This window comes from Mycteria americana, chromosome 22, assembly GCF_035582795.1.
Source record: "Mycteria americana isolate JAX WOST 10 ecotype Jacksonville Zoo and Gardens chromosome 22, USCA_MyAme_1.0, whole genome shotgun sequence".
Taxonomy (NCBI): domain Eukaryota; kingdom Metazoa; phylum Chordata; class Aves; order Ciconiiformes; family Ciconiidae; genus Mycteria; species Mycteria americana.
The window spans coordinates 1,523,030-1,543,527 of record NC_134386.1 but is presented as its reverse complement, the minus strand read 5'-3'; the positions used below and the strand labels follow the sequence as shown (position 1 = coordinate 1,543,527).

General features: G+C 39.8%; 1 protein-coding gene across 2 annotated transcripts in view; it reads right to left on the bottom strand.

Annotated features, from left to right (window-relative positions):
• IKZF3 (IKAROS family zinc finger 3) overlaps positions 1-20,498 on the bottom strand; it is a 29,533-nt gene that overhangs the window by 970 nt on the left and 8,065 nt on the right. For both annotated transcript variants that reach the window (XM_075523191.1, XM_075523193.1), the window contains 4 exons: positions 13,777-14,037; positions 12,924-13,091; positions 11,086-11,202; positions 4,991-5,107 (listed from right to left, as the gene is read on the bottom strand). In XM_075523191.1, coding sequence (XP_075379306.1) covers positions 4,991-5,107; positions 11,086-11,202; positions 12,924-13,091; positions 13,777-14,037 — 663 coding nt within the window. The remainder of the gene's footprint in view (positions 1-4,990; positions 5,108-11,085; positions 11,203-12,923; positions 13,092-13,776; positions 14,038-20,498) is intronic.

The window sequence follows — 20,498 nt, the reverse complement described above, 5'->3', positions numbered from 1 at the left end:
AAAGTCCAGCCTTGGAAGCAAAAATGTAATAGAGGAGGTGGTGAGGATACTTACTGGACAAATCATCATTAAAATTTTTAAATTATTCTGGGATTTAAGGGGAAGAATATTATCAAAGCTTCCATAGATTAACTTCTCTCACCTTTTTTCTAGAAAAAGCTAAATAATCATTAATGGACATACTTGTAAAAGAGCTGAGGGATAATGAACGAAAATACTTCATTTTCGGTACCAAGACTGCAACCTTTCGTTCTTGACTTGTCCCCCAAGAAGCGTCCCCCTCTTTAAAAGAAAAGTGAAGACAAGTGCCGGCAGAGGTCTGATGCACTTTTCATTCCTTTTACTCATCTGATGGAGTCTTCTTTTATATGTCCTTGGACACCGAAGTCAATTTTCCCCACTGTCCTCTGACAAATACAGCTTCCTCTGCACCACGCCTGGTTTCTTTGAACTCTACCCAGGTTTTCAGATCATCTAGCACTGGCAGCTATGTATATATGTACAGAAGAACACATTTAGGGTCACTTCATATGAGGCTAGTGAAAGGGGAGTGAAACGGACTCCTCTCTGGGTGTGCTAGGGCTTTGAAAGCTTTAAATTAGATAGAACGGGAGGAGAGCTAAGAGAGTGTGTACCTGAAATTCTGCTCACGCCTCACCTAGCAAGGACTAAGGCAAGGGAGGGTGGGCTGGGCAGCACACTGCCACTACTTTTCTCTATGCCAGGTGCAGGGAGGAAATAAAACTGCACCCCAAATGGACTAAAAGTCACTTTTTTGGTGAATGTCTAGAAATAAGTAACCGAATTCTGTGGTTACATAAACCATAAAATCGTTCATAGCTTTAAAAAAAATGGACCAGACCAAATGTTTCATGTGCAAGTGACTTGCAAACATCAGATCCACTAATCTTTTAGTTACGGTAACTTGAGTAGTGCAGATGTTTATCAGTCACCTGTCAACACCATGACTCAATGTATATGAAACTCATTAGGTTTCACTGCAGAGGCAGAAAACCAGGAGCGCACGTTTCTCTTATAAAATACTCAAAAAGGTTAGTGAACCACAAGAGTGTAACTGCTTCCAACCCTCAACAAAACTTGTGATCCAACTTTACACAGAAGGAAACAAAACGATATAGCACATTCGTATGACTCATAAAACCAGCTCCAGGCAAGTGAAAGATGTGAACAAATTGAAAAAAAAAAAAAAAAGGGCACAAAAGCAAAAATACACAGGACTCCCTATAAATTTTGGGTTAGGAGTCACTGTCATAAGACACAAAAAACACCACGTATGAGCACTGAGGGTCTCGCAGTATTCTGTTATTCCACTATCCTGGTGGCTTTTTTAAAATCCCCACAACAGCCCATTCTGCCTCCCTTAAATTACCAGTTATATCAAATGAAATGCAAATACCCAAATGCTCTTCTGACATACATTAACGTGTCATGTTGCCAGACACTTTTAAAAGGCCATGGCACATCAGAAGCGGACTCCTTATACCAGAGGGCAAGAAATCAGGCTGTAAACCTGACTGCGACATTTCTCGGGTACTTTGGGAGGAAAAGGTATTACATAAAGCATGGCTTCTGTCTCTCTCTCTTTCCCCACAGTCTCAGCAGACACCCCAAGGCAAGCACGCGTCTGATTTCGATACCCAGCCTATATTTAGGTAGGCTGAATCTGCATGAAAGTGCCACAGAAAGTGCTAATTGTATATGCAGACCGTCAAGCTATGGCACCGTATCGCAGTTGAGCGGATGGGGGGGCCACTCTGGATTGTTTATTTTGTTTCCCCTAGTCAAATAGAGCAAACCTTTCCATGGAAAGAGACAAAAAGCCAGATCAGTGCTTCACTCAAAACCACCAGCAATCAGTCAGGAGAAAGTTGGTACCGATGATTTAGAAAAAGGGAAAGGAGCATATGGGGACCGGGGGATGAATAAGATGGACTGTGCCTAAAGCAGTTGATGCTTTATCTCCGGAGCCGGCAGGACAATGTAATAGATTACCCTGAGTTAAGCTGCTATTTGCACCAGGGGAAGTGCCACAAAGTTCTTGAAAAACACTATATTAAAAATTAAATTTACAGGTTCTCTAGTGTTCATTTACAAAACAGCCACTGGTTAGCTAAACATCTTTCCTCCCCTTTTTTTTTTTTTGTCTGTCTCAGTGCAATGCAAAAGCTTTCCCCTTCAAAATTCACACACGAGCCATAGCGTATGACACATACCCATGTGCTGCTCAGCGATGCTTCACTTGCTCTAAAATGTATGTAGATTTTTGCAGCCTGATGAGGTGTGGACACTGGAAACAGGGAGTGAACCTGCTTCCTGCCGCTGCGCTAACCAAAGCAGGCAATTTCTCATTAGACTTTGCACGCTGGGGGATAATGGTGTTTGTTACTGTGTCAAAACTGCACTAGCACTTTTACCACTATGAGAAATATATTTTTACTCCTGGTCTCAGGGAGAACTTGTCTTTAAAAAGGAAGAAATAGAAGTCTGTGGGTCAAGATACTCAGCTGGTGAAAACCGACAGAAATGCATTGACTGCACCAGTTACTTCGACTTGCATCAACTGGAGATACAGCCCCATGAGTGTTTTATACAGCAGTGGTATCTATTTTGCTGGGCTATTTTTATTTGGGTTTTTTTTTTAAATATCTGTTCATTAATCAAACCAGGAAGTACAAAAAGCCAGGGTTTGTACATTTGGTCCCTGTACGTGCGAAATAGAAATCCACAGCAAAATAGGAAACACAAAATCAGAAACTTCCATTCAAATCCTTGTTCCCTCATAACTAAAGGAAAAACTGAGGGCAAAATCTTTGCAGAAGAAGCCTTTGAAGGGGGGCCTAGTGTAGAGGCTGAGTCAAGTCTACGGTCTGCTGATCCGTGTCCTTATTTGAGCCTTGTGCACACGAGATAGCTACTGAAGATGAAAATGTGAAAAAATAAAGTGGGCAAGACTCCTGGTGCTTGTATGAATCTCTGTAGAGCCCTCCAATAACAATAAAGGGTGGGTTTTTTTCTGATCAATAGACCTCATTCACAGAAATGAGCCAAACAAAGATGCCTTGTTAGTATACATGTCTATCCCTTCTTCCTGACAAAATTAAAAATCAGCACCCATTCTGAGAACGCCGTTTCCGAAGAAATCGCAAAGCTGTCCTGGCAGATTTGCACTCCTACACATACAGTTCAGAAAGTCATGAAAGTCAAATCAAGGTCGGAGAGACCGCTCTTGCAAACATACTTCAGTGAGTGAGCGAGCAGTTTTTTCACACGTTACTTAACAAGAACATGCCAATCACATAGGTTCTAGAAAAACAGTAAGTTTCAGAAATCGGTTATTTTGTTCCTTCAGGTGAAGTGCCCTGGGTCCTCCAGCTTCTCCACAAAATCCCTTGCATGACGCAGTATCAGTTCATGCCATCTGCAGACTGCGTTACTGAGCACAGTCACAAATCAAAAAAGGATCTATTCCATATGGTAACAAGTATGCTGGTAAAACGCATCAGAAAAGCACTAGTACTTAACTTGAAGCGTATGCCGAGTGGTTGCGTCCTGCTGCAGATGTGTTTAATAAAATACATAAAGATCGAATTGGTAGCAATTGTAAAACAAGATAGGACGAAGCTGATCTCAGTGCTAAGAAAAAAGGAAGCTAAAGATTTTCAAAAACATTTGCATTAGTATTACTGTTTGAATCACAGCATGACATGTAAGGTCTAAGTCACACAGTCAACAGTTTCAATATTAAGTACGCGCAGGCACTCAGATGGAGTGTGCTGGTGTTACTTCGCTCCTGTGTAAAAAGGTGACCTTTTTAAAGCCATACTAAGATGTCTAAATAAAAGTTACCAGTTTTCATAGATGAAAGTCCAGCGCTACCCACCAAATCCAGTAAGAGCTACGTTACCTTCAAAAATTAAGTTGCTTTTATATATCTATGGATTTAGCAGCATACCTTTACCTAGGTTTGGACCTTAGCCCCAGACATTCAAGACAGGTCCTCAGAACATCCCTCTGCCAGGTGGGGCTGTCTGACAGCAGCTGATCCCTGCCTGCACACTCAGCCCCACACTTCTCCCCTCCCCAGTCATGTGTGTGAACACCAGCCACCACACAGGCCCCTATTCTGAAGGTATAGGTTGTATTAAGAAAAATAAGCACTCGGTACCTTATATAACCATACAGAATATAACAAATAAGGCATTACTAGTACTAGTATTATATAACTGCTGACTAAGGCAGGTCTTCACTCAGGACACAAGAGTTGCATTCGATTTTCTTAAAAGGCAAGTTAATGAAATAAGACTAGCCAAGAGGATCAGGCATTCACTGAAGCACAGGACCTGCCCAACTAGTACTTAAGATCCCCAGCGTGCAAAACTCTGATCATATAAAATTAAATGCAAAGAAAATGCTAAGGAAACATCTTGTTGCTTCAATTACCACAAGAAAGGATTTGATATTTTTTAATCACATTCAAATTCAGCAGGATGACTAACAGAAATCCAAATACTTTTCTGTCTTTAGGCCTTATTCCACACATGCATCCTGCAAGTATCTTCAACTCCTGCTGACTAGAAAAAGCACTCAGCTCTCAACAGCATTAAGCCTTCCTGTTCTTTTCCTGTAAAGAACCTAGCAAAGAACATTTCAAATGCACAGGTACAGAAAACAACACATGACGCTCATAAAACATATTGATAAATTGCCTATGCAAACAGACACAAAGCACAGTAGTAGCTTCCATCCAGTTTAAGTATCTAACAATATATTCTGTTTATTTTAACCAAAACCCTACAACAAAGCACTAAAAACACATCAGAATAATCAAAGTTACTTTATTTATATTCTTTTGTATTAGATTAGATTATAAACTTGAGAAGGGTATTTAAAATAAGCAGAGGCATTTTACTACAGGTTACCAACTTGCACATATTTAACTGTTGCACATGAAAAGGTTTTTTGTTCTTACCAATAAATTTCTGAGGCATTGAGCTTTTTCGCTTTGCCACGTTGCTTGCTAGCCTGTCCAGCACAAGGGCTCTTTCACTCCCCATCTCTGCCTTGATGTGCCTTGCCTCCACGCTTGCTAGTTTGGAAAATGTGAAAAGAAAAAAAAAAAAAAACACAACACGTAGGTGAAAAGGAAAAAAAAAAAAAAAGAAAAAAAAAAGGAAGAGATGATGGTTTAATCTCCGGAGTTTGCCACACTAACTGGGAGGAAACAGTTTGGAGATCTGATGTAAACTTGTTTTGCTTTTTCTGTCGTTCTTGCTCTTTGCGTCTTGGGCACCAGTTGCGGTCCGTGGAACCAAGCACAGAAACAGACACTAACCTTGCAGTCCTGAGCTCATGCAAGGAGAGCATAAACCATACAAAACCAGTATCTTCATTAGCAAGAGGAAGTGTAAAATAAACTGGCTGGAAGGGTTGGTCACAAAATGTAGATGGAGATATAACCTCTGTTAGCCTTTCTTTTTTATTCTAAGACTGTGTGACACCTGCAGACTGACATAGTGCTTCAAACTTCAATATAAGACATTCAGTCCTCTTGCTAAGCTTTTTTAGGTATCAGTCATACGTAGATGCCTTCTTAACTAATCACTAAGAAACTTGTATGAAATATATCAATGTTCCATTAAAATCAAAATAATATAACCTTTCAATATTCACTTCTAACTCATTTTTTCCAGATGTCATTATCACTTAATTTTTTTTCCTAAATGCTACAGCTAAAACTGATTAAGAATGTTTTCTCTCTGGCCCACTTGGAAGCATTAGCATTAGGTGTTTTAAAGCTCATCACAACCTTCAGAATTTCCAACTTTAGGAAAAGTACATGTGCCCTACGATCACTCCCTTGAGACTGGGCCACTGACTGTTTCAAGGATCTTACCATTTTCCAGAGTTCTCCTTTAGCCGTGCTAACCAGTGCCCATCATTTCACGGAAATTACTGCTTGCTCTCACCTCATGGAGGCTGCACAGGCTTTTGAGCTGGATCAGCCAAGCTGTAGGACTGCCACCTCATATCACTACTGCCAGACTAATACTGAATATAACCGCTGCGGCTTCCCCCCAAAAAACTTGTTCTCGCCTGAAGAACAAGTACTGGTAGTGGTACTTTTATATTAAAAAGTAGCACGAAGAGTTTCAGCATTAGGGACCACTGTGGTGAAAACTAGACACATTTCAAGAGACTGCCCGTGCCTTTAAGAGTTGGTATCTAAGCAGAGGAAAACAAAGACAAGGAAGGGTAATTTACTTTCCCAAGGTAATACAAAAGGTCCGATCTCACCGTGAAAGAATCCTGGCTGCTGTGTTATTGTACTATTGCACTAGCATAGCTAAATATATGAAGCGTAATGTACATACGAGAGAAGTAATGCCAGCGGAAAATGATACAAGCACTTTGGTATCACTTCAGTCCTGCTAAATACAGTTTTATTAAGTATTGGACTTAAATTGCAGTTTGCTAAGTACAGCAAGTGATAAAAATGCAGTATCACCCTTCCCTAGCTTAGTGTGCAACATTTCCCTATAAATTTCAAAGTCAGTCATTCCTTACTTGTTTATTATTGCTGTTATTGATATCGTATGAGTTTCAGTCAGCACAAACCATGACTCACCAAACCTCAGCCAGAATTATTTGTTACTGTTTGTTCAGCATTTTGAAAATGTAAAGTGCTTCATAAGTACTCAATGCCACAACTACTAGCTACGAATATGACTCAGGATGGATGGGATAATAGGGCTCCAGTCAGCACCACCTTAGTCCTGTGTCATCAGGCTGTAACCCCATGATATATAAGATAACCAGACCCACAGAGGGCATGCATACACAGTGCCTTAAATGTAATAACATACTGCTTTTCTAGTCTGATTTTTATCCAAATTATTCTAGTATGTTTACAGACTTACATAAATATTCATCAACTGTTAAAATGCACCTGCTTCCAGCACGAAACACCAAGACACTACGTAACAGTTTACATAAGCGAGACAAAACATCAGGTTAAGTTGAAACTATAAGGGAAAGTTCGGTAGGCAGAACATCCGTTTGGATTTTGGCCAGAGGGTCTAGTTAATTCTTGAGAATAATGTTATGAGATTTTTAATTTCAGAACTTCTGTTTAACTCTCATGCTCCAGAAACTGCAATATGCTTTCTGAGCTCTTTATATTATCTTTAGATAACTGCAGTTAAAGGTTTGAACTATCCCCAACCCAGAAAGCTTGTAATTCTTCACAGGAGCATTGCACAAGTCATTTATAATAGTAATTTAAATTTTAAAAACTCTGACAACCTACAACTACCCTGAACAAGACAGTAATACCAACAGTGCTGTATGTTCAAAAATTTACATTGTAAAGAAAAAAAAAGAAAGAAAACACAATTCATCCGTGTCATAAAAGCAGCTCCCTGGGCCCTACCATTTCTTCATGTTTCTTATCTTGTTCTTCTAGTTCCTCTTTTTCTCAGTCTTTAACTTCATGAGTTGTACTCATGTTCTATTAAAGCTTTAATTTCACATTATCAGAATCTTTTCCTCTATCTTCTGACACAACTCAAAGAGTGAAGTTTCTGTAAGTCCTCTTAGCCAGCCCTAGAAACACACTGGAAGCTACACGTAGCGTATCAGTGACTACTTGTCTTGTAATGTTATTTATGTGCCACCAAGGGAACTTTATTAAATTAGTGTCAAGAGGGCAGACAGGCGGCTTCCTGCAGAGGTAACAATAGTCTTTACTCAGACGAGACTGCTGGAGAGACAGTAACTATTGACCTACATAATATGTTCTGTGACATCTGTAAGTATCAATCTTCCAGCTTGATGTCTGCCTGACATTTTATTTTAATGCTAAGGGTCTTTTCTTTCACATTAGGATTTTCCACTCCTTGCTAACAGCCATTTTTTCCTAAAGAAAAAAAAAAAATCTCTATTTATGGGCCACAAAAGGTCTTTGACAATGTCTTCGTAATACAGCCTTAGGGAAACAGACTCTGCTCCCACTGGGACACAGGTGGTTACACTGCTTCTCTCCCACAACACTGCGCTCTCTACCCAAAAGCTAACTTAGAGAGATCTCACCCGCCTCTTTCTTCTGGGGTTCAACTGCATGGCCAGAAAACAACAAAAACTCTAAGGATGCTGAAAGAAACTCTGCAGACCAAAGAAATCACCTTCTTCCCTCTTGATCAGTGCTCTCGCATGTGCCTCTGGGCTTAGATGGAAAGTCAAGCTCCTAACCAGGGTATTTTACACAGCAGTAGGATGGGGCTTAGCCCCACTGTCCTGACCACTTTTAAACGTGGGTGACCACCTCCTACTTACTTAAGGCTAGTGACTGATTATGGCCTCCCCTGATCACCACCTGAGCTGTCTCTGTGGTGCTTCTGAGTGCTGTTGCCTGCCTCAGTGGCCTGTACATTTCAGTTGTGATCTTATGTTTATAAAACACTTCCATAAGAAAATTTGTGTGCAAACACGATGTATCCATGATGAATGACTACTTGTCTTGTCTTGTAATTACTGGGTGATGAGCCACCTCTCTAAAACAGGGCTGTCACCTAGCCATCATGTCATTCTGTAGATGTACAGAGAGCGATACTCTTCTTCCAGCCCAGAGTGCGAACACACGAGCATTTAGCCTGTACTGAATTGTTTCCATAATGTGGTTTCTGTCACACCATCAATGTGAGTATAATTTTTAGAACATGCGGACATTGTTAACAAAACCCTGAAGTACAAAGCAGAGCTCAAATTAGAGGCATTGCTTCCTGTAGCATCTCTATGTGGTCACTAAATAATGGAGAGTGGAACAGAGAGGTGGGTTATTGTGCAATGAGAACAATGTGACCAGAGATTGTTATCAGGGACTGAGCAACGCTCTAACAATATTGTTACATAAAACCTGTCTTTCAGAATATTTCCACACGGCTACATTTGGAACATGCAAACCTCCTCCTAAGAAGCAACTAGAATGGTTACTACGGTCCTGATGCTTTTCCATATTTTAATTAATTATTGGATGATGGCATGTAGAGCATACTTGTGCTTAAAGATGGCTCCGTATAAGAAGGCTGCAAGGACTTCAGAAAAGTACCAAAATCCAAAGTGATGGAGATAAGTAGGAAAATGGTCAGAAATCAAAACCCATGTTCACCAAACACAAGTGCACAAGGCAAAAACCAAATCAAATGCACTAAATGACCTCCTGAAGTCCTTTCCAGCCTTCCCTCTCTCTGATTCTGTGATCTAACATAATGCTGATACCAGAGAATTGAATGGAAATGCCTCAGCAAGACTGGAGTTCCTGTTTTTCATAAAACTTACTACTCCACTAAAAACACTGCAATATTTTTTAAAGTGCGAAGGTCTTAAAGGCATAGGGTACAGCCACATCGTGTCATACTGGAAATTTACATTTCCTCTGTGACCAATTTAAGGCATACTGTACTATTTCACTAAGCACTACATAGCAGATTCTGGATAAGTGAAGTGTTGCTATTCTGAAATGAATATAAACCATGAGAATCATTTAAAAGCAGAAATCTATAGTAGGTATCATGTTTTCCATTTTCACGTGGTGGACATCTTGGAGTGATTGCCATCATGGGAGTATGTACTGTAACATAAAACCGCAGTAACAATACGTATGGGTTCTCATGAAAACCAAAACTTGCTGACATTCTGATAACCATTTACTTTTACTAATGCTCTAAAAACATGACATTTGCTGTAAAGACGATAGTCCACAAAAAACTATAAAACTCTGACTTCGTTAAATCATTGTTTCTTCTTTATGGTGGTTTTTGTGTGTGCACGTGTCATGAAGCCCGATACACCAACCTGCTCACTCTGCATAGGGTAAGGACTCTTGTACCCATATAGTTATCATCACATATCAACGGGTCTTCACACTGGTTTTCAGGCCCGGCTTGTGATGATGCCTGCAGAATCTTTGCTTGATAATCGTATCACTAAATACAATTTTTTAAAAATTTATTATTAAAGGACCTTGGTAAACATTGTCATCTCTCTAGGTAATGTTTTTACATTTTAGTTTTCTTCTCAGAAAACTCAGTTTAACCTTTTCCTTGAAAAGAAAATTCTGTTTGAAATTCACAATCAAAACTAGGAAGCTCTAGTCCTTAAAAAGTTATTGTTTGGTTGTTTTTTTTAAGGCTGCATAGGAAAAGAACGGGAACCTGAATTCTGAAATTGTAGCCTCACGTCTGCTACAGATTAGTCATATTATCTTTTGGGAGGTCACAACCACTCCCTGACTCCGAATGGGAAAAGTAATTCTTTCCTGACTTACTGGCGTATTGTGGGACTTAAATCACATGAGTTCATTTTAGGATTTGAAATATGCAGGTGAGGCAGGCTCAAAGATTATGGCAGTTATTTTTCACCAAAGTATTTTCAGAACTGCAGCACTGAGACTGTGAAAAGGAAAATAAGAAAAACTGTGTTTTGGAACATTTTACTTTCAGCCTTTTTCAAAGACAGCTCTATGAAGAAGTCCCTTACCTCTCACTACCTCCTAAGCTGATCTATCAGTGACCTTCGGGATACCACCCCATTTCCATGCCCTAGATCCATGCCACTGAAACTTCTGCAAATTCTAACCGATTCTGACCAACCGTTCTTATTCTAAAGAAAAGGAAGCATCAAACGGACTGAGAAATGTGGACAACTGCTGTCAACAACCACGGGCATCCACTCTTCCAATAAAATAAGCCACATAATAGCATTAATGTAGGAATAATTTAACTTACTGGAGTGTCACCTACAGAAATGCTGTGTACAAGGTATTTTAGATGTTTTATTCGAAGTAACTGTGAAATAAAAAAGTGATTAAAATAAAAGCATTCTTTAACTAGGTGCCTGAGGGATGCATTAAACCAGACCCTTTTATAAGATGTTACAGCCCCTTAGGTTACTGAAAATGATTGTAGTAAAAACTGTTCTCAGACTGTGAATTAACAGCTTACCAGATGCCCTTTTTTAAGCACTGTACTGTACCAAAAACTCAAAACCACTGTAATGCGATAAACTCACCAGCTTCACACATGCCAGCATTCTGCAAATAAGTACGGCACCGCTCCTTGTGCTCCTCTAATGAGCTCCTTTGCTTGTAGCTCCTTCCGCAGAACTCACATTTGTACGGCTTCTCCACTAGAAAAATAAGAGCGCAGTATAAAATAACCACAAGAGACTACTAAAACACTGCCTCCCTGATATTCAAGTATGTTGTTACTAATAGCATATATTCAGCTCACGGAGAATGCTTTAAATTTCTGTTAAGTTTATGAGCACTGTAATCATCACAAAATTAGGGTTACATAAGGGTGAAACCCACTGGACACATAGACTGCTTCTTCATCCCCTAAGCTCAGCACCAGAAGAGAAGACAACTTACAATTAGACTCTGTTCCCAGGAGCTCAGGTTCCTCGAGCCCTGCTCTAGCTGACAACTTGTCTTGGTGTAACTTCCCTAGGGAAGACCAACTGTACCACTGCTAAACCGGGACTGCAACTGTCCTAACTGCCTGACCTAGGTCCTGCCTCTACAGAATTTTTCAAGGATTTCATGAAACTGATGAAGTTAAACCAAACCAAAACCATATGTGAGGTTCATTTAATTTCCAGAGGCATTTATTGTAAAGCGAATTATGTTCCTAATTCATTTAAGCTATAGCAAACCTGTTTGAAACTCAAGATATCCACGCAGCCTTTCCCAGTGCCTCATACACAAAGACTGGAAGCACTTCCTAAATTATTTCATTACTGCTTTGTGAACAGACATCCTCTAACACGCCCAGGCACAATATCATCCCTGTGCAGCGCAAATATAACTAGCCTTGCATTGTATACTGTGCAAAAAGACCATACTCCCTACTGCTAATGCAATTGTTCATTTATTTATGCGACTCACTTGAAGAGATTTTCTTCATCCTGTTTAATAAGCCAGCTCTTAAAAACTTCAGTCACAATAACCACATGATGTGTTTGAACCGTGAGGTTTTTAGCATTATGCTGGTGGGGGACAGTCACCACCACTGTGCTGGGTCTTGATTAAATCAGAATCTCATTTATCCATGTCAGATAATCTCATTTTTAACTTTGATTCTTTGTGAGGTTGAACTTTTTTTTCTGTAAAGTGCAGTGCAGAGATAACAGCTATCATTTAGAATAAATGTTTTCTTTCTAGGCCTCTGTGTAACACAGGATATACATAAATCAAAGAGTAAGCACAACCTGGCTCTTGCAGAACTGGGGGAACTAAGATTAATCAATTTATACCTGGCTCGTTATTCAAGTCACCTCAGCTCTGTGCCTCCATTTCACCCATCTGTAAAATGGATGGAACGCCCTACCAGTCTTGAGAAAAACCACTGGCATTTGTTGAGCATGTTAAGACCTTCAGATGAAAGGCACTAAACAACAGCGAGGTGTTAACTGGCAATAGAGTCATGCTGCCCTGGATTTTGCTCCTAGAGCTATCCCAACAGCTCAGGATAGGAACGGAACGAAGCCCCAGCAAAGCATGTCTTCACGCTACTCCTCAAATTCAGAGCTTCCCGGCATAGCTAGCTCCACTCATTTGAAAATACCAAGGAGTTATTCTGTGCAAGTAGGTATCAATGCTGGCTGTTTCTCACAGCATGCAGCTGTGACAGCGTGTTTCCCCGTGCCCTCTTTCTGCATTAATAGCGGAGCCAAGTCCCGAGATGGTTCCATCAGCACAGCAGGCAGAGTGAGTGGTCACTGCTATTTGTCGACTCTTCAAAACTAGATCGGCTGAGCAAACTTTGCTGACTGACTCTTTATGTTCCACACCTAGTGTCCTAGTGACACACATCTAAAACACATGAAGTGTCTTTGAAGTCACTTACCAGAATGTGTCCTTAAGTGACCTGTTAGCGCATCCCTCCTTTGGCAGGCATAACTGCAAAGATGACATTTAAAAGGTTTTTCCCCTGTATGTAGTTTAATGTGGCGGAGGAGGTTACCCTTCTGAGTAAAGGAAGCTCCGCACTGATTACACTGGAATGGCCGTTCACCTTAAAATGACATACAAAAAAGGACATTTAATGGTTACGTGGGTATCATGCTATCCTCATACCCTTTCCTTTTTGGAAGAGGAAAGAATGAGGTACTGGATCAATTTCTTTCTATAGAAACACACACAGCCCTTCCGTTGACTTCAGTGGGAGTTACACGCAGCTCTGGTGTCAGAGCTTCTTGTAACATATGTACGACTATGGAAAACGCTGCACAGTTTTTCTATGGAAATAAGCGTTCTGGAGGAGGTGGATTCCAACAAGCTAGCAATTTTTAGAAAAAAAAAAAGTCTTATCTTACTGCAGGTCGAAACCTGAGATGCTCATTGGTTTGTTGCCAAAGTATAGCACAAAGAGAAATAAATATACAGACTGGAAAAAGCAGCACAAAACCAATCCAACTCGTGTTTTGTGCCTGAAATACTTAAATTACATAGTGCCTTTCATCCAAAATTCTTAAAATGCCTCACAAACGTGCTTCTACTAACATTCAATCCTGATAAGAAGAAAGGTGGGCAAAGTGAGGCACAGAAAAGTGAGTAACTTGCCAGAGATCACATGTGGCATCAAGAACAGAACAAGGAAATTCTGATTTTGGTATCCTTTTCTAAAATAAGTAGTCTAGATTACACATTATTATCCTTTCAGTATTCAGCTCTTACAAGAATAATATAGGAATATTTACCAGTGTGGCTACGCTTATGAACCATCAAGACATTGAGGCTAATGCAGGCTAATCCACAGATATCACAATTCATTTTTCCACTAGCTGGCCTGACGTTGTCATATGAACCAGAATGTCTTTCCAGTTTAATGCTTTCATATTCATTATATTCTCTGGGATAGGTGTAAGGCATTTCAGATTCTTCTGCGTTTTCCATAGGCTCTGAATTTAAAGCACTCTCCTCTCTTTCACTGTATTCACCTTTCACTTTAACCACATCATCTGCAGGTAAAACAAAGCACAAAAGTGAAAAAACGCTCATCTCAGGCACAATGAAGTATCTTAGGAAAAAAAACTCACCAAAAATTACATAAAATTACATTATCAATCTTCCTAAAAGTTTTACTTAAACACCCAAGGCTGAAGAAATGCAGTTGAGACATGAATTTTCGTGGGTCATGTACACTTAATGACACTCACAGTGAGATAACCTTTAAAAATATTGACCTGCCTGTTAATTACCTTTGATGGATAATTTCCTTCCCCAGATTATAAAAGTATAATACAGCACCGACTTCTCCTGCAATTACAGGGTACTATTCAGTACCCTGTAAAGGATTCAAAAGAAAAGGATTCAAAAGAAAATACTTATTCCCACAACTCAGCCTATAGAAATTAGTGTCTCAGGCTGTTCCTGTGCATTGGAAATACAGAAGGACACAAATTAAAAAGGATAATTCTATCTTCCCATGGAACCTCTGGTGCTTGAAACATGCCTAACAAATAAGTCAGTATAACAAATAAACAGTATAAGGCTTCCAGCGCTCCGATGCTATAGATTCTCATCAGTTAAGCCTAATCAATAATCCTAATTTTCACTTGCAAATTGCAATTTTTATCCAAAGATCTCCAATGTGTGAGGAGCATTCGATAATCTTGATACCTGTATCATAAGGTTACTATGGGAGTAAAAGTAGCAGAGGCAGGGTAAAGACTTCCTGATAAATAAATGTATCCCAGAAACATTAAAAGATTTGTCCAAAGTCATATTGCGAGTATGTGGCAAAGAACCCAAAGACTCATGAAGATCAGCATCCATGGCCTTTGAGTAGGTTCCTGGACCTGTAGCCGTGTCCAGAGAAAACCAAAGACACTGCCTTAAATGAATGCAATTTCATGACAAGCGGAGAATGTAACAAGTAGCTAATAATTTACTAACAATAATGCTCCCACGTAAAAATATAGGCAAATTGGTCACACTATATAAACAGCTGATGATTCCCAACTTAGGTTCCTGAATTTCCTCTCTGCTGTTAACTCCAGCATTACCAGCACTCGGATTAAAATCCTTACTAATTGACAGGACAGCTTTTTTCTACTTAAAGCCAACTTTTCCACCTAGACAAGAACTCGGCTATGGCTGAAACTTGAGTTATGCCTCAAGCTACCAAGTGAAGAAAAGCACTAAGAGATAAAATACATAGTTTCCTGTTTGAAAGTATTGTTCTCATGGCCACCTGCTCCTCTCTCAAACTGAGGGTTAGACAGTTAAATATGGCACTTAATCACTCATCCTTTCTCCAAAGTACAGAACATGGACTGCTGAATATGTATTAGCTCTGGTTCTGAGTAATAAACCACATCAAATGCCGAGAACAAACAATGGGTGACAGCGAAAATGAGGTGGCAACATAAAAGCAGCACTGAAAAATAAAGATCTGGCAACCAATACTTTCATGAAATCAAAATTTTCAACTATATTTTAGTGATAAAATCGCTCCTCTATCCTAAATGTTTGCACTAAGCCCAGCCAATCTATCTTACTTTGGGTTGAAGTGAGGTGGAAGAAACAGGTGGGTGATAATTTCTTCATCCTATGCAAGAATCCACGGTAGCGTGGAAAACTCCAAGATTCCTCTTGGTGCTCTTCTCCCTAGATGATGATACCCACAGAAGGACAGCTTTTTTCCCCATATTGTGTGGTTTTATCCCCCTATCCTAGACGGTTTTTAGAGTTTGGTGTTGAGACTGATTGCCGTGGTCCCAGAAGAGCTCATGCAGGTTTGGGTGTTTGCTCAGAGGGTCACAAGGAGGTCCAGATTCACCTACAAACGGGCTGGTTTTCTCTGCATCTTCTTCACTACTAGCTCTGCTTCACATCCTGGGGAGTCCTACTTCCACTGAAACAGGGTTTCCTCTGCAGGTACCTTCTGCTGCGAACTTCACGTCTGAGGGTGCGAGGGTGATCCTGCTATCAAGACTCCTTCAAAATTAGTTTGTGCATCCATTTCCATCACTCTAAGGAAAAATTATTGCCAGTTGCTGAAAGCAACTTTCAACAGAATCTCTTTTCCAAAAAGAAAGGGGGTTTGGTTGGTTGGTTGGGTTTTTTCCCTCTCAAAAGGAGGCAGTTCCAAAATAATTTGCTACATCCTGCACAGCATGGTAAAAGGAAGTACACATTGCAGCTGCACCTTGTTGGTACTTTCAGAAACAATTTCAATTCCCACTTTCTACTTAACGTCTCACCTTTCGTCTGCATCAAATGCAATTGCTTAGCAGTGGAGGACAAGTTGTAATCTCCAACTGAGAAGACTTCTCTACCGTTTTCTACTGTTTCTCACCACAAGTTCATGGCTCACAGCTTTTCACTCTTTTACAGAGGTATGCCAGTGTTCATGTAGCATAGCATGAACGCTGGCTTGAGTTCACAAACCAGGCAAGCCATCCTATGGTTCCACTGCGGAAAATAACTAGCTCTGCATTTTCCATATTGCATGCTGACTGCTTGCAATACTTGTGTTTTCTTATAGTAACAGAGAAGGATGCACCTGAGTTCTGATCAAGGCTTTTCCACCACTGCCTCCCCCAACAAACATCACCACCACTCCAGCTGTCGGCGATATCCCACCAAAGCTCGAGTGCTTTTCAGTTTGCTTGTAGGCATTTGAAAGAACCTCAATGGAAAAATTCACCTTCTGATGACTGAGAACAACAGACAGCAGAAGCCACTAGGGAAGAGGCTTTTTTTAACCAAATAAATGTGCGAAGGGTTGGAATTTTGCTGTCCTAACACACCTGTTATTGTTTAGAGTCTACTCTGCCTTCCCGACAGCGATACAGAAGAAAGCTTTGGTACAAAGCAGCCTGAGGAAAAGACGGTTCAGTACAGGTCAGCCTAAAATTAACCAAGTGGTTGCAGAGGTGTGAAGCAACCAAATTCCTTTTTCAGCCCTGACTTTTGCTCTCTGTGCTGGCACGCACAGGGAATACTGTAAGATCAGGAGATTGGCAGCTGTGTGGAAAGCTTTGTATCTGTCACTTAAAAATCATATCAACATATTTGAATGAGATTAGGGAGTTTCCAGGCCGGTCCGCCTTAACCAAGAGGAAGGCAGCTGTAACTTCAAGTAGAAAAGGGAAATTTAACTGAGGAAAAACACAATTATCCCTAACAACGCTAACAAAGTTCCCCCAGTTCTGAAAAAAGAAGTGCTATCTTCTATGCTTAGGAAAGTAAAGAGGTTGTAAGAGGAAAAAAACATTCATGGTGTCCAACCCAGGTAACTATTTTTCTTGAGGCAGTTCATGAAGGTAATACACACTGCAGAAAAAAAATGTTGTAGATTTTACACAACAAAGTACCAGTGTGATGCGTTAAGGCTGATGCACATGGTTTCACTTCCTGGGGAGATGATTACAAGATGAAAGACATACTCCAGAGTAATATTTTTGTTTCACCTGAAACACTGTAAAAACAATGGGTTCTGGAAAAAATCCAAAATAAAGCTGTGGTGGCAACTTCAGACTGAGTCACCACATGAACACTGCTTGTGTATGTTCTATAAAATGCATGAATAAAAAAAGAAGTCAATAGCAGCAAACTATTAGGAAACACTAGAGTGTTATCTTAGCTATTCTCTCTAGGAGGAAGTCTTGGAAGGAAAACACCCCCAATTACTATATTTAATCCAAGACCTTAGCATCAAATATAGAGAAAAGAACGTAAGTTTTGTACTGTTGTTAAGCAAAGTTTGCCAGTAGTGTTATGAAAAGCACAAAGAATAAAAACCAGAAGCTATTAAAGACAACGGCACAAAAGGGTGATGTTGCTCAAGTGTTTTACAAGGAGTAGGGTCATAATCATGAAATCCTCAGCACATGCAAAAAGTCAACTGGATAACAAAGAAACTTAATCATCTTAATGTGGCATTTTAATGATGCTGCTGATTTGCTATGCCAATTCAGAGATAATGAGCCCCTAATGCTACAGATGTTCAGCCAGACTAAAGAAAAAAAAGAAAAAAGAAAAGCTTTTCTTGTATGCCATTTCCTAACTATCCAATTAAACAAATTGTGAAAGCATATAAATAGTTTACCAGGTTTTGACAGCTGTTAATAGGATTCAGATGCTGAAGAACAAGAAGGGAGTCTATACGTGTGCATATTGAAGGATTCTTGTGACTACCTGGACTTGACAGGTATTAACTGATGATTCATCACCGTTATCTCCACAAATTGTCCCCAGAAATAGCAGTAGAAAACCAAAACCTAGCATACACATACTGGAGTTGGTCCCCTCCCAGAATGCGAGATTCCTTTACCTAAACCAGCTTGAAACAGAACAGACTTACGTGGTGAAACTGAAAAAGTCAGCGGAGTTTCCAAATTAAAGTCTGAAAAGTCTGAATCCTGCATGTTTATGAAAAACACCTCTACAATGGAATTAACGCACTGTGGGGGAAGATATGTCACGAAATAAAAACCACCCATATTCCTTAATGAATAAAGAGAGGTTTGCAGTACATCCCATCAAAATTATAAACTGGGGCGGGGGGGGGGGATATCAATGCTATACCTAAGTGTTTTTCCTTAAATAACAAGAAGAAAACAATTACATGCGGCATACTTCTACATATTGAAAATTTGGAGACTATAAGTAACGGGGAATTACAAAATGTGAAGTGACGCAACAGCAACATGAGGTTATTTTTTTTTTTTAATACAGGCAACACAGCTAGAGATAAGGCAACTTCTCTCCATGTCTGTTTCCTACACCACTGCAGATATCAATTCTAGGGAAGGGAAAGGAGTTCAAGCCTTTTTGGCCCAACCTGGCTTTGTTTCTTCCACTGACTCTAGTGATAAACTCCCGTTTTTACAACAGCAGCGATGCTTTTATGAGATCATTGTTTGCCAACAAAGGAAGAAGCAATCACCTAGAAGCAGTATCAGCTTGCAGCTAGACAGCAGTGGCAACAACAGTAATGCAGACGTAGTAGCAATAAACGTGTACTCCCTCGCACCGCGCGTACGCCGCTGGACTTGTCCCACTCAGGCATCCCCGCAGCTGAGGTGCCCTTTTTGTGTCACTACAGGCCAAAGCAGATCCTCCTGCACTAAAAATCCCAAGTACTGCCTTCAGTACTTCTGCTCTACAACACACTGGAAATCCACAGATTTCACTTCCTTGACTTCCTAAAAATTATTACTTGGACATATTGGCTTTGATTTTATTTTGTCTTTGTGCCTTCCAGTATTTTCTCAGTACTGTTGTTCAGTATCCATTTTTGTACAAAAACCAAGCATCTATTTTGTTCAGATACTGTATAAAGCATACTTGAGTGGTAATTCCTAAATGAACCAGTGCAGTATGCACCTGGTGGAAATTTCACTTCTAAAAATAGGAGAGAAACTTTCATAATTCCCCTTTGTGGAGTGCATGCTCTATGGTAATGAGTTTCCTTGTTTTTATTGTGATTTGCAACAAAAATAGAAACAAATCAAATTGAAATGCAGCACTGAGAATTGGAAAGAAAAAAAAACCCCAAACCAGGCATCATTTTCCAAGCACTCGGATGTGTATTTTCTACTTCATTAATACCAGTGTCTTTCTATCATTAAAACACAGTATAATTTATCTAGTTGTACAATTAATTACAACAACAACAACGAAAATCAAACAACACACATCATCTCCAAGCTCATGTGAGCCAGGAAACGTGAATTACAGAACTGGTTCTTAAAGCATCTTATTCAAATACAAGGATTTTTCTTATAAAGATGTATATTTCTGTGTAAATCATAATTTCATATGTGGTATTTCCCACCTATTACCAATTTCTGCCTAATAATAACCTAGTGGGTTTTTAGGACTTTCATTCAAAAGCTTTCCAAAATATGTTAAAGTTATACTAACAGAAATAGTGATAAAGGAAAAATGTTATGCAAAACTGAGTGCTACCAAAGCTGGAGTTAAACAGGACAACTGCACAGCAACACCAGGCAGCACTAGGCCATGGTTTAGGGAAGGAAATGAAAAATAATGCATTTAACTGACACTACAAACAGAATGTGGGGAAGCAGAATGTTATTACCTGAGACAGTATGACTGGGGGCTAGAAAACTATGGTTAGTGCTATGCTAAAACTATCACGGGATTTTCTTTTTATTTTTTTTAATTTAGAAAAGTGTCAATAACTTGCCGTTTTTCCTCAGCTGCCTATACCCCCAGTGTTGCAGAGGAGCACAGAAGAGCAGAGGGAACGCCATCCCACGTCCCCAGGCCCACAGTGCCCAGATTTTCCAAAGCCTGTCCCAGATTAATTTTGTTTCATTTATGACACCTGTTAACATTACCCTTTCAAATCTTAATATCTTCAAAGTCTCCCTCTTAAAAAAAAAAAAAAACACAGAAAAAGATGAAACTGTATTGAGTTCTTCCCATCTGTTACAGTTAAGAT